The sequence below is a fragment of the Mustela putorius genome, unplaced genomic scaffold (genome assembly GCF_011764305.1).
Source record: "Mustela putorius furo isolate JIRA1106 unplaced genomic scaffold, ASM1176430v1.1 tig00003834_pilon_pilon_pilon, whole genome shotgun sequence".
Classification (NCBI taxonomy): domain Eukaryota; kingdom Metazoa; phylum Chordata; class Mammalia; order Carnivora; family Mustelidae; genus Mustela; species Mustela putorius.
This window is the reverse complement of record NW_025421987.1, coordinates 53,599,729-53,614,077: the sequence shown is the minus strand read 5'-3', so window position 1 is coordinate 53,614,077 and position 14,349 is coordinate 53,599,729. Positions and strand designations below refer to the sequence as shown.

At 36.7% G+C, this 14,349-nt stretch overlaps 2 protein-coding genes across 15 annotated transcripts in view; one reads left to right on the top strand and one right to left on the bottom strand.

The window, feature by feature from the left end:
* Positions 1-11,584, top strand: part of LOC101671124 (ceruloplasmin) — a 57,015-nt gene extending 45,431 nt beyond the window's left edge. Inside the window, exons 19-23 of one of the 6 annotated variants that reach the window (XM_045088502.1) lie at positions 585-646; positions 1,452-4,437; positions 7,941-8,045; positions 10,175-10,298; positions 11,101-11,584. In XM_045088502.1, the coding sequence (XP_044944437.1) occupies positions 585-601 (17 nt within the window). In that variant the 3' untranslated portion in view covers positions 602-646; positions 1,452-4,437; positions 7,941-8,045; positions 10,175-10,298; positions 11,101-11,584. Of the gene's footprint in view, positions 1-584; positions 4,438-7,940; positions 8,046-10,174; positions 10,299-11,100 lie in introns of all 6 variants that reach the window. The other 5 variants (XM_045088500.1, XM_045088501.1, XM_004755495.3 and 2 more) reach the window with 5 other exon arrangements.
* Positions 1,551-14,349, bottom strand: part of HPS3 (HPS3 biogenesis of lysosomal organelles complex 2 subunit 1) — a 40,190-nt gene continuing 27,391 nt past the window's right edge. For 2 of the 9 annotated variants that reach the window (XM_004755503.3, XM_004755500.3), the window contains 7 exons: positions 13,108-13,341; positions 11,662-11,847; positions 11,109-11,297; positions 10,461-10,568; positions 6,720-6,926; positions 5,956-6,046; positions 1,551-2,251 (listed from right to left, as the gene is read on the bottom strand). In XM_004755503.3, coding sequence (XP_004755560.1) covers positions 2,124-2,251; positions 5,956-6,046; positions 6,720-6,926; positions 10,461-10,568; positions 11,109-11,297; positions 11,662-11,847; positions 13,108-13,341 — 1,143 coding nt within the window. In that variant the 3' untranslated portion in view covers positions 1,551-2,123. Of the gene's footprint in view, positions 2,252-5,955; positions 6,051-6,719; positions 6,927-10,460; positions 10,569-11,108; positions 11,298-11,661; positions 11,848-13,107; positions 13,342-14,349 lie in introns of those variants that run through there. The other 7 variants (XR_199666.3, XM_045088504.1, XM_004755501.3 and 4 more) reach the window with 7 other exon arrangements.

Here is a 14,349-nt window from a genome sequence, read left to right as displayed (position 1 = left end):
TGACATACTGTATGGTGACTAACATAACATAATACAAAAACAATAATTAAACAAAATAACTAATATTAAAAATGAGAATATAGTTAAACCACATGACATATATAGTAGTCCCCCACTTATCCACAGGGAATATATTCCAAGACCCCCAGTGGCTGCCTGAGACCCTGGATAGTGCTGAATCCTATATATAACTATTTTTTTCCTATACATACACATCTATGATAAAGTCTAATTTATAATTAGGCACAGTAAGAGATTAACAACAACAATAATAAAATAGAACAATTTTAATAATGTACTGTAATAAAAGTTATGTGAATGTGGTATCTCTCTCTCTCTCTCAAAACACCTCATCCTGATCCTTCAGGATATACTAATCTTTCTTGTTCTTGTTATGGTATAAGAAGATAAAATGTGAAGTAAAGTGAATGACATAAACATTGTGACATAGCATTAAGCTACTATATTGACCTTCTGAGGAACATCTGCCTCTGGACTAATTGACCGTAGGTAACGGAAACCGTGGATAAGGGGGGACTACAGTACTGTTTTTAATAATGGTCTTAAAATTTCTTTTTCTATAGAGACCAAGTCTGGCTGAAAGAAATAAATTGGTGATAAGTGGAAAAAAAATATTCATAACAATGTACGTGAAAGTGATGAAGAAAAAGTTCACTTTGGAATGGCTATAAGCATTTAAAAAAAGACTGAAAACATATACTTTCATGAATTTGTGGGGGAAACTGTTACTTTGTGTCAGATGAAAAGATCAACAGATACATGACTGACTCTAATACAATTATAACTAATTTACATAGGTCCTTCATATCACCACCAGGAGTTTATAAAACTGTATTCTCCAACCCCACCCCCAAAATCTATGCCCACATGTTGTCCCTTATGGTTCTTAAAGCATTGCTATTAAGATTCATTGAATTGTTTCCAACTATTGGTTTCCCATTAATCCCTATAACATGGTGCTATCATTCTTAATGAATCAGCAGACATGAGGGCATAAGTGTCAAGAAAGTAAAATATTACTTTAAAATAATAAATTAAAAATTTAAAAATTTAAATGAAATAATTTTAAAATAAATTAAATTAAACGAGGTAAAATAAAAAAATTAAAATAATGCCAATCCACCTGGATTTTGTGAACCCTTGAAGAGACAGTCAAAAGGAGAATAATCTGGAACCAGAGAATGGCAAAATTGACAAACAGTTCTACAGATTATATCCTGGTAAAGATGAATACTGACATCAGGAGAAAAGTTTAAAAATACAGTTGTGGCAGATGTGTGGTGAGTAGTATTTTTGCCCAGCCTTAAGTAAAGTCGAAGCACACTATTGATGAGCTGACCTTGGACTCAAAATTGTTTAATAAAAGGTTAAAAAAGAAGATACAACTGTGAATACAATGATATATTTCTTTATTTTCCCATATACTCTAGCTAGAAGAGCTAAAGTACACATCAACAAAAAATAGAATCAAGGCTTTGGCTGAAAAACGTGCATCCAACAAATTATGTTAATGGCCAGACAAGAAGACATTTAAGTTTGAAAATTTCTACTTTATTGGTTCATGGAGAAACCACAGCATGAGTTTTAAAAGTAACAAAAAAGTAAAGTTGGAAATCTTTTACTGTGGGAAAACATTAACCTCTTTCTCAAAGAAAAGTATTCAAAAAAGAAGAAGAAGAAGAAGAAGAAGAGAAAGAAGGCATAAACTAATAGAGAAATCTGGAAAAAATAAAGAAGAAATATTCTTTCAAATATACCTACCAAATGTTTCTGGGGTGAAAAAGATTGTCACTTCTCCAACAACACTGATTTGATATTACTTGGAATAAAAGTCAGTGTCTACTTTTAAAAACGTATATACCTTCTTTGAAAAAATTCTTAAGTTTTGTGGCTTTCTTTACATTCTGGACAATTACATGGATGCAGGTCATAAAGTACCAAACTAATAATACCACCACAGGGTAAGCAGCCTGAAAGCATCTGCAATAAATGTGCTTATTCGATATGAAAATCCTTTATTTACATTTTTACTGGATATTCCGTTGTTGTTTTTTTTAAAGTCAGTCTTCAATGGCATTGTGGTATTTTTCCAAATGATACCTTCAAGTCAATGATTTCTTTCGACTGCAATAAAGAAGATAAGGCAAGAAAAACGCTGCAGTGCCATCTTCTGGGAGGACATTCAGGAAATCTCGTAGTTCTAGCTCCACAGCAGCAACTGACAATGTTTCTGTTGGTAGGACATTAGTATCTGAGTTAGAACTGCATGTCTGTCTTTCATACAATTTTCTTAACACTCAACTAACTAGAAGCTCAGTCAGGCAACAAAATGTTATAATCACAAAAGGAAGGAAAAAAAAGATCAGTCTTTAAAATCCACAGACTACTTATGGTTTTAACAACTTCTCATTCTTTCTAAAATGCTTTTAAGTTTATTTTATATTAGTTCCCTGAAATTTTGATTTACTGTTTCATTGCTGGATTATTACATCATTTTTTCAATATACTTCTATTAGCCTCTAAAGAAAAATAAAATCATGTGGATACTGTCTTTAATGTTAGGGCTGTATTACAGCTAATTTATAAAGATTGCTAGGAAAGGAAATACTATTAATTGATGGATGGCATTTTCCTAAATTAGTTTCTCACTATTATGAGATTTTCAGGTTATCAAGAAGCACAAATCTGTCTTCACGACCATTTTTTCCGAAACTGTAAAATAACGTACTCATGTGTATATATTTAATTACTAATGGATTTAGGAAACATTTTTATAAAAAGAACTATGTAATTTTATGATTCCATTGCTTCTTGATCCTTACATGCTGCCCTCTGCTGGGAAGAGAGGGGGTGACCTTTCAGAACAGTGTTGGTGATAAACACCAGCGACATTCCCTGTGTGATCCTCCCCTGCCCACCACTTACTCTATCTGCAGAGTGACTAGAATATAAAATCTCCTGCTCAGATGTGTGCGCATCCATCCAAAGTAATTTCTCTAATATTCAGCAACCTAAATCAACCCTTACACAAAGGGCTGACATGCCCATGTTGCTAAAAAGTTAATGAATGGATCAGCAGTGATGAATGGGAAAGATCCCTAACTCTGGAGTCAGACAGATTCTGTGACTTTAAGAAAGTCACTTAACCTGAGTCCCAGTTTCTTCATCTATAATGAGGTGGTACCATCTGCTAGCTTCTAGGGTCCTTTGAGAATTAAATAAAATACAATGATGCACATCTAAAATATTAATAGAAACTTAATAAACAATGACTACTAACTAGTTTGCAACACCTATATGAAAAACATGAATTATCAATACTTCCCTATCAAACCAGTTTATTTAGCTTAAATGTGGAGCCTATAAATAGTATCCTAGGTATAAAAAGAACTGTATCAAGGTTATAGAGCCAACAAAAATCTTGTCACTGCCCAATTCTCCTCTTCTGCCAAACAATGAGGGGCTGATATAGGTTCTAACTCCAAGTATAAGGTCACTATCTTAAATACATAGAGGACTTTAAATCCCCCAGTGTGTCTAGAAAATATTTATCAGATGCTGAAAATAGTTATTTCTGGCTGATGGGATTTTAAATGACTTTCTAAACTTCATTTTTGTAATTTACTACAGTAGTAACATTTTTAGCAATAAGCATAGTTCATTACCACAAAAACAGTAACAAATATTTCCTGGAAACAAGCCAATCATTAGCTCCAGTTTCAATGGCTCTGCATTGGTGCAATGGTTCTCAACAAGCATCATTTTGCTCCCAGGGACACCTGAAGCTGTCTGAAGGCATTTTTATTATACTGGAGAAGTGCTCCAGTATTTAGTAGCAAGGAACGCTGCTAAATGTCCTAAAATGCATATACACAAAAGAATTATCAGTCCAGGGGCGCCTGGGTGGCTCAGTGGTTAAGCCGCTGCCTTCGGCTCAGGTCATGATCTCAGGGTCCTGGGATCGAGTCCCGCATCGGGCTCTCTGCTTAGCAGGGAGCCTGCTTCCTCCTCTCTCTCTCTCTCTGCCTGCCTCTCTGCCTACTTGTGATTTCTCTCTGTCAAATAAATAAATAAAATCTTTAAAAAAAAAAAAAAAAAGAATTATCAGTCCAAAATGTAAATAGTGCCAAAGCTGAGAAACGCTGCATTGGATATACAAGAAATCAAGCCCCTAAGTATATATTATATAGATTCCTGACTACCATCTCCAACTTTACCATCTTATGATTTTGCCTTATGTTTGTTCTAGAATCAATACGGAACTTCTCATTAGTCTCAGGATACTAAAACATTGGGCTGCTTCTGGTCACTCCATACATCGCAGACCTGGAACTCAGTTCCAGATCTCCAGACTCTAGTCTTGGTGTCCTCTCAGTGCACTACCGCTCCCTTGGAAATGGACCTGAAGTTATTTAGGTATCTTCCCTTCAAATCAATTAATAGAGAATGCTTCCTATGGAGAGGCATATAGCTGGTTAGGAGGGCACAACAGGAGAAATGAATAAAATGCTATACCAGCTCTTGGGGCTTTGGAGTCTAATAAACATAAATCACACCCTGCACTTAGTTCTATGAGCCACACAAATACAGTCAAGCACGTGTGTATGCACACACATGGATATATTCTGATGATACAGGAAAATGGAACATTTGGAGGAATGATTACGGGTGGGTTGGGGTAGAGGGGACATGGATGTGGATGGGGAAAGGATGAAGTCCTTTCAGATAATGATGCTGCTGAGGTACGGAGATGTGGGATAGTTGCTCTGCAAAGTGACCCACACAAATAATTGGTTCCAAGTTGTGTGATAAACGTGACACAATGGGGACAAGGCAATCAAATATTTGACGTTTCCACCTTCCAAAAACCCAAAATTCACTCAGGGAGATGAGTAGGACAAAAAGGTAGTATCAAGCCACCACATCTTCCTGGTCACAAGCATGCAACTTTACTTAAGGCATCTCCGGAAAAACACCCTCCAATCGCCATAGGTTCTGCCTAACACTTTAAAAACCAGTCACATCAGCTGGAAGACACAATTCCAGAGCTGTCCATTTCTAATCAGTTATGCACACTGAAATCAGTATAACCACACCCTTTGTTATCAGGCCAACAATTATCTAGTGACGGTAACACATAAGACTAGAGAAATTTATAACCATATATCTATCATGATTTATAAGTGACTATGAATTTTGCAAATTCAAACAATGCCTATGCTGTAAAACAAATTTATAGATACTCAACTTTAAAAAAAAAAAAGATTTTATTTATTTGACAGAGAGAGAGAGACCACAAATAGGAAGAGAGGCAGGCAGACAGGGAGGAGGAAGGCAGCTATGCTCACCATTATACCACCAACACCCGATCAGAGAGAGAGGAGGAAGCAGGCTCCCCGCTGAGCAGAGCCCAAAACGGGGCTTGATCCCAGGACTCTGGGATCAGGACCTGAGCCGAAGGCAGAGGCTTTAACCCACTGAGCCACCCAGGTACCCCTAGATACTCAACATTTAAATCTTTGGGAACCTTGTTATTCCTCAATACTTGCTTACAATTATAATAAATAATAATAATAATCTTAATTTCCTATATGAAATAAATTAAGCACTCAGATCATCAATAAAAATATAATTGTATTAAAGGCTATTCAAGTTTTTAAAATACTAAGGTTCTGAGTTTCTATGACTATGTTAACTTCTTAAGTGTTTCAAAACATTGGCTTAAAAGCATCAGCTCCATGACTAGAAGAGATAAATGAATATCTAATGTGACGAGAGAGCATATCAATGCTGAACTAAACTCTTGAGATGATTCTGCTTAGCCCCTCTTCATCTCATTTGAGACTCTCAGGACTAGAGAAAGCAAGACCTCAGCAAATTATGGAAATTAAAACTAAGACTCATTTATAATCAAACAAAAAAATATCATTTTACCTTTTAACGATGACAGGTAAAGCTGACCTTTCTCTCCGCCACATTTTATTCTATGACAAAGTTCAGGCAGCAGTTTTTTCCACCACAAGGTCTATCTTGGGAAAAAATGAATACATTTTAAATTTGATGCATTTTACATTCAAACTTCCAACAAGAATAAGATTGTGCAGGAGAGCACAGGGCAAAATATATCATCTTGGTTAAGATGCCAAAATTTGTTACAACAGAAGTTATATCAGCAGCCAGTCTTCTGTTTAAACTATAACATAAATCAGGTTTGTAACTTGAAAATCTAATGACATGTATGTTGTACATACGTACTTGAATATTCTGAAGAAATGTAGACATGTTCTGTTATCTTTATGTGAAAAGAAGGCAGGCCAGAAGGGAGGGAGGGAGGGAGGGGAACAGGAGGGCAGGGGAGGGTACAGTACTCAAGTTTAAACTCTTCCCATTTCTCAGCTAAAGATCATATAGTCCAGATAATATTTTCCTATCATACATCATTTCCCAAATCTTCAGGTAATATCCTACTTTATTTCCAAACAAAAGGTTTTTAATAGAGATAACATATAATCACCATACATTTTAATGGCCTCTAATAGTACTCAAAGCACATAACATATTAAACATATAGGTTCCTTTGACCCACCCAGACCTGTGAGGTTGGACTGATATAATTTGTCCCCATTTTGCAGATAAGACAAGATCACCAATTCTGATTATCAGGAATCAAGCCTAAAAGACATAGCTGAAAAGCGTACCCGATTCTCTTCTTTCAGTTCATGATTAGCATATGGAATGATCGCCTCCGGGCATCTTTCTAACAATGTGTCTATACACTGTTCATACTCTTTCAAACGCGTCTGACACAGGACATGGACACTGAGGCCAGCGATAGTGTCTTCTGAGAGTGGCTCCAGGAATGGAATAATGGAAGCTATGTCAAATGAAGGACCACATATAAGAGACTATGAACAGAAAAGTGAAATGTTATGGAATGAGGCATCCAAAAAACTAAAGCACAATATATAGTATAACATTCTTTTTAAAAAGACCAATATCCCTTGCCAAAAAAAAAAAAAAAGAAAAAGGAAACAAAAAGATGAATGCAATACAATATTTATTTATAAGTCTAAGCGGACTAAAGTATTAAAGAAGTTTGAAACCACCTCTAGTTTAAAGAATAAAAATCTGCTTAATAGAAAGCAATCTTTTCTAAATTAATATGGTTTTAGTTGCTTTGGATAGACTAAATTAAAACTAATGGGAATATTTTAGGACTCTATTTTAGGACTCTATTCTAAGGAAATAATCAACATTGTGACCAAAGATTTATGTTCATTTCACTGTAATTGTGAATTGTAATTCACAGTAATTGTAATAATGAACAAGTAGGATCTATGTTAAATAAGGGATAAGTAAATTATGGTACATTCATATGGTGGACTATTATATAGCCATCAAAATTTTTTAAAAAGTCTAGTTAATGAGAAAATGCTCATAATAGAATGATGAGTAAAAAATATCAATACAAAATTATATTCAGAACAGGATCAATTTTATAAAATCTACACAGGTACATGCACATAAAGAAATGCCTTTGGAAGATCACTGAGATTTGAAATAGAAATCAGATCACTGGATGGAAGGACAAAGTCCACTTTTTATTTTTTCACACCTGTATCTTCCAAATGTTCTATAATAGGCATGTACTACAAATATAACCAAAAATAAAATTTAACATTTAATAAAACTAAAGCAATTGTTAATAACCTAATAATTTGTATCAGTACTATTTGCCACATGCTGAAAGACAGAGTAGGCAGTATTTGAGTATTCAGAACTTTACTAGTATTTTACTTTTAAACATTTAAACTATAAATATTACTACCACCAAAACATCTCTACTTTCACTTTCTTCTGGATAAAGATAAAACGGTCATATCCTGACTTTTTTTCTTCCTGTATCCTTTTTACTACAGCATCTTCTCAGACGCACAAGAGGATATGGAATGTGAACTATTTGTTTACAGTCAGCGTGATTATTTTATTCCAAATATCTACCAAGGAATGGCTAGGAGTATAAGGTTGGTCCCTTTCCTTCCTGCAAGTTCAATAGTCATCTTCATCTGAATAATTTTCTGACAACAAGAGAGCAAGTATGATAATTGACCACTTGTGGGATCTCCCACATGAAAGAAAACACAGATTATTTCTACTTTCAACTTTTGATTAATTTGGATAATGGGCAGGGTAGGAAGGAGCAAGGCATGGGTAACCCAAGCCATGGTTAAATGAAGCTAGTCAAAGCTTGGTACAAAATTGATTACCCATGAACATTTACTTAGTTTTATCCTTCAAAAAGTTTAAAAATAAGAAACACCAGACAACACATATATCACTGAATTGAAAATGCTCCAAAAGTTATTACTACTCTTTACTCTTAATGTCATCTGTTTCTTAGCAATATTGTTTTCATATTGGAAATGACCTTCTTTTCCACACCCAATATACACACGTTTGTTTCCTTCTGTGATCTAGGTCCCTCATTCTCAGCCAGCTCTGCAGGGCTAGAACCCACAGACCCTGTCTTCTCTACCTACACAATCTCAGGAGTAGTGGTTGGCAAGGAAGTGGGGGAGGGGACTGTGACAATTATGGCAGAAGGCAGGGCATTGACTAGTTACTGTGTCTTTCCAGATAGGAGCTTTTTGACATTAGATGATTTATAGATAGTTTTTTAAGTTTTGCACAAATATACTATTACAGTGATTGAGGATAAGAGACAAACACTTATCAAATCTGTGTGGTGACAGCGGGATGCGGGGCGGAGGGGAAATCACACAATTTTGGAACGGTTCTCCAGGTGATTCTAAATCTCCTATTCCTCTAGGTGAAAACAAATGAGATCTTTTTGTTTCTTGATGGTTCTTTTTTACTTAATGACTAAGACCAATCAACCCACTGATAATCTATAAAGATATAAAATTAGGAAAACAATTTTTTAAAGTATAGGTTGACTACATTTCTATCCTTTAACAGCAAAGATTCCAAGAAGAATGTATTCTTTTTAAACACTTTAAAATGAATTTTAAAAGATCACTCAATTACACTTTTTCAAACAGTGATTATAAATATGCTTTGAAGCTCTATCTGGTAAGATTTAATAGCACTAGTTACAATTGTGATTTTAAATATGTAATTAATACATATATTCTGGGAGGGCAAGGCCCTGTCTGGCTTATCCAATGCCACACATGCTTGAGGAATAATTGTTTAGTGAATGTATCAGAGGCTAAGTCCTAAGGAGCCTCTGTACTGTAAGGGGACTAGAGATAAGAACCAACAAGAATTTTCTCTGGCAATTCTTTATGAATGTAAGTAACTCTATCTTTGGATATGCAATTCAGACCTGTCTAATGGCTGAGTCTAAGCAATATGGGCTCTTCAGTTTCCCTCCTGGACCCCATCCCCAACCTGACATTTTGGTTTCTATAAGCAGTAAGTACACTTACACCAGCTCCCGATGTAAATCAAGGGGTTATAAACTCTAAAGTCTAAAGAGGCCAAAACAGATGATGGAAATGAATGAAGGCAGCTGGAGGTAAGGGGAATGGATACCAGGCACCATATCTAGACCAGGAGGACCCAAAGATAAGAACCATGGCAGACAGGACAACATGAGCACTGACCACGGAGGGGAGCCACTAGTTTGCTCTAACTCTCAGGTTGCAGAGGCAGTGAGAGCCCCCGCGTTACCAGTTCTGCCTAATCTTTCAAGAAAAAACTTGAAACCCAGAATTCTTCATTTGAAATTTCAATTGTATATGTTGGCACTACATTGGGCAGACCAAACAAAGCAAATGTGAGGATATATTCAGTCCTTGGGCCACAGGCCTCCCTGAAATAAAATCATATCCATATCTAGCCCAGCTTGGTCTACCACATCAAAGATGGACTTTATTTTTCATTTGTGGAAAAAACAGTATCACGGTCAGAATTCTCACAGGATGATCTATGTTTTCTGATCACACTTTTTTTTTTTTTTTTTAAGTTCTCCTCAGGAGTCAGATAAACAGGCTACTTTAACCTACTTTCTATAAGACAGAGAGTGGTAAGCTTGGGCTAGAGGTCTAACATGTATGAGTGAACACAAAACAAAAAATAAACTCCATCAATAATCGCTAAACATTTGCCATACTTCCATTTCACAAAGTGTTTCCAAGGACATTCTGAAAATAAGGCAAGACAGTCCCATGACCTGGTGAACTCACTCTCGGCAGGCAACAAAACCAGCCTCTGGAAGCCGCCAGCCTTCCTCTCAGCAGTTTCAAGCAGAGGTAGGAATGCCCTCCAGAGCTCCTGAGTATGCCTTACTATGGCTTTTCTCCCCGCAAAAAAGTATACACTCTGGATTAACAGGACAACTGAGGTTTTACCAAATTTAAATCTGATACTCTATGGTAATATGCATAGTCATAAAAAGAAGCATTCTTATTTACCTGTAATTTTGAAAGGTCTTCTGTATAACTTTTATCCACTAAGGAATCGGATGATATTAAGACATTAACCCAAGGATAAACTAAGCCATAATGACTACAGGCATTAATCTAAAATGTAAAAGAATTTTAACATAAGCAAAATACAACAAAACAAGATTCTCTTCATCTATTCCACCAAGAACAAGCAACTGCTAATCTTCTGCATGTCACAGAGTTAGGCATACACTTTCCTGGGAATGGGAAGAAAAGTCTCAGCCTTGCTGATTCTCACTGAATAAAACTGAAAAATTCTCTCCCCAGTCCCAAAAATGGGGGGGGGGATGCACTAAGTATTTCCTTATAAATTTTTTTAAATTTTTATTTATTTTTTTAAAGATTTTATTTATTTGAGAGAGAGCACATGCACAAACAAAGGGGCATGCAGAGGGAGAGGGACAAGTGGACTCTACCCTCCCTGCTGAGCACAGAGCCCAACAGGGGCTCCCTCCTAGGACCCATGAACAAGATTTAAGTGTATTTTTAATTCCTGCTTATAAGATATCTGATAATATAAATTAGGTTTGATTCTAAGCCATTAAAAATCACAAGGTATACTACTGTAATGTGTGGTGTACAAGTTTAATTTAACATGTTATTCTAGTCTCTCACCAGATCCTCTGATGTTCGCAGTGGTACGGTGTCAGGGGGCTGCCTCTTGGATAATCTCCAGATGTACTGTGATGTGAGCTTGAAAAAGAGTTCCTGGAGAACCACATCTGGGAGACCTGCTAAGAGCTGAGCTTCCCAAAGGTCTACCAAGAGCTGAGGAATGATGTCCTCGTCCTTACCACAAAGCACCTTGAAAACAGTGAAACAAGCCCCCATAGCCCAGATAAATACAGTATTGATCAAGTTATAGCTAGTCTGAGTAGCACTCTATCATGGGGACCATGCATTTAATAATTTATCATTAGCATTCATGCCATGGCAAAGTAGATTGAGATGTTTGAACAGAAACCAGATTCCAGGATGCTGGAATTTGGGACTGGGGAGAATGGAATTTCTCTAGATATATCCTTTTAATGTATACTTTTATAAATTTGTGATGTGTAAGTCTTCTTTTGCAATAAACAAATGAAAACACAGTCTCTTATTCTGCTTCCTGTCCCGCACCAGTTTTATCAGCCTGTCCAGAGCCACCGCATTTTGAAAAGTGACAAACCTTAAAGAAGGAATCTGCTTCTTCAACTCCAATTTTGTTGTTCTTCTGTAAGCCCAGGACTGAAGCCACAAGCAGGCCAGGCTGAGTGTCCTTCAAGTGTGCTGCAAGCTCGGTTGGAACAATCTGTCCCTTTCTCTGTTGAATCAATAGCCGGGGTTCCAGAATGAAGCCACACACCAACTTCATCTTCAGATAAACAAGAAATTTAGGGTCAAAATGTACACTGCGTTCATTTTGAAAATACATTCCAGTGCATTCAAGGTTCATGGTTAAGCTATTAATACTTCAATCTCAATTTTTTCTCTAACTACAAAGTTCTCGTTCTAAGGAGGACATCACTGTTAATTGTCTTTGAATAAGTTATTAATATTTAAGTATCAGGATATCCTATTTTTGTAGAGAGCTTTATATTTAAGTCTACTTGTTTAAAAATAATATACCTTGAGAATATAAAAAGACTAGACCTTAAGAAAATTCATCTTTCTAAACTTGTACTCTTCAAAGCAGAGGATACCTCGATGTTGACTCGTTCTCTTCATCGTAACGAAACATGTCATTTGTACAATGATAAAGCACTTCTGCTGTCTTGTTTTAGAAACTGAAGTCATACTGTGGGCATCTGACCACAGGCAACAAAATAAGAGTCTAGAACCACAGTATCCAAAGCCATATTGCCTGCTCCAAACCCTGGCTTGAACACTCACGAGCTATGTGGTCTTGGACGACTCCTTTCTCCCTCTTTGTCCTAGTTCCCTCATCTGTATGATAGGTATAATAACACATGTAACTTAGAGCACTGTTGCAAGAATTAAATAAGATAGCATACACAAGGGGCTTAGAATGGACTGGGGGCAAAATAAGTGCTCATTTAACATTACCTTTTAATTTCCTCCTCTACTGGATTAACATCTGTGGCTCATGAACCTAAATGGGCTCTCTTTGAAGGAAAAGCTACCTTTTCTTTAATACTGTCATTCAATATCAATCTTCCTTAATGTCATTTGTGATTTTTTCAAGTGCAGGCCATTTCCTCCACTACTAGACTCCTAAGGCTCCTGGTTAACATCCCGCTTCCTGTACTTGAACACAAAGCACTCTGTTCTGTTTCAGTGGACATATCATATCCCTCACGCTAGATCAGACTGTCAGCTCAGGGCAGATGCTATATATTCTTTAGAACCAAGTACTGTGCTCTGAAAGCACCTGATGCAAAGTTGAGAGGTCTTTGGATACCCATTGCTACCACTGATCACTCTTATTTCTTTTTCATTCACCAGATCAAAGCCCGCATACTCCCACTTTGGGTCCCTTCTATTCTAGCATGAGGTCTATTCTCCTTTATGACTAAGAAGAAATGAACTAGACAGAAGCCAGAAGAAAACTAAACACCTTAGGGCTACCAGGTCCTGTTTCAGCCTGCCGTTAATACCAAGCAGGGCACTGTACCTCTGGATGGCTTTTCATTTCGTTTCTGTGCATGTCAAGATCTCCCATTTTCAGAGCCATTGCTGCTTTGGTCAATGCCACTAAGATCGATGAAAACCCAGAAGTATCCAGCTTGCTTAGATGGCTTATGGCAGTTAAAGGGTTAATATTCTTCATAGAAGGACTACAGAGAATATGGGGCAGTTGCTTTGGCTCAGCTACATGGAACATCTGGACCACTTTTGCTGCTAATTCCTTTAGTGAACATCAATAAGAAATAAAATGTCAGTTAACCAACACAGAGCTACAAAATCAGCAAAAAAAAAGAAAAGAAAAAAAAAAAGAGATACAAAACCAAGATGTAAACTTCCAAATGAGACACAATTGTAAGTATTCTTACAATTTAAGTATTCTTAAGTATTCTTTTTTTTTTTTAAAGATTTTATTTATTTATTTGTCAGAGAGAGAGCGAGCGAGAGTGAGCACAGGCAGACAGAGTGGAAGGCAGAGTCAGAGGGAGAAGCAGGCTCCCCGTGGAGCAAGGAGCCCGATGTGGGACTCGATCCCAGGACGCCGGGATCATGACCTGAGCCGAAGGCAGCTGCTTAACCAACTGAGCCACCCAGGTGTCCCTATTCTTAAGTATTCTTAAGTTTGGATTTAAAAAGACAGAGTTCACAGTGATAATGTGGGAGACCTGAGATGACCTGAAGTGATCTCTTTGCTGAGGTATAATGCAGAAAAAGTGGTGAAAATATGTACAGAGTTGTGGCTGGCATTTCTAATTTTAATAAGAGTTCAAAAGAAGAAAATAACTATTTGATTAAATTATACTTAAAAGACATTTAAAAATTCCAGCTTAGTATAAAATATACTTAATGAAGTAATTTATTAAAAAAAATTCATTTCTCTCCAAACCTTAAAGTATTTGGTCTTGTAATGTTCAGCTTTGGATATTTGACTCAATTCTTTTTAAAAACACAGGACGGGCTATAAACAAGCCTTAACAATGTGTTAAGGTCACTGGGCCAGGATTTCCTAAGTGAAGCTTCGGACACTGGAGTTTGGGAGAACTAGGTTTGTGTTGTGCAAAGAGGTACAGATGAGAAGGAGGGCAAGGCCCAAAGTGTGTGTCGCTCTTCTAAAGATGCATGCCTGTCACACTGGGCGGGTCGCTCAGCCACAATGAACCACATTCCCCCATCGATACAATGAGAAAGTAGGAGAAGGTAATTATAAATTCTTTTCCAAGCTATAATTCTA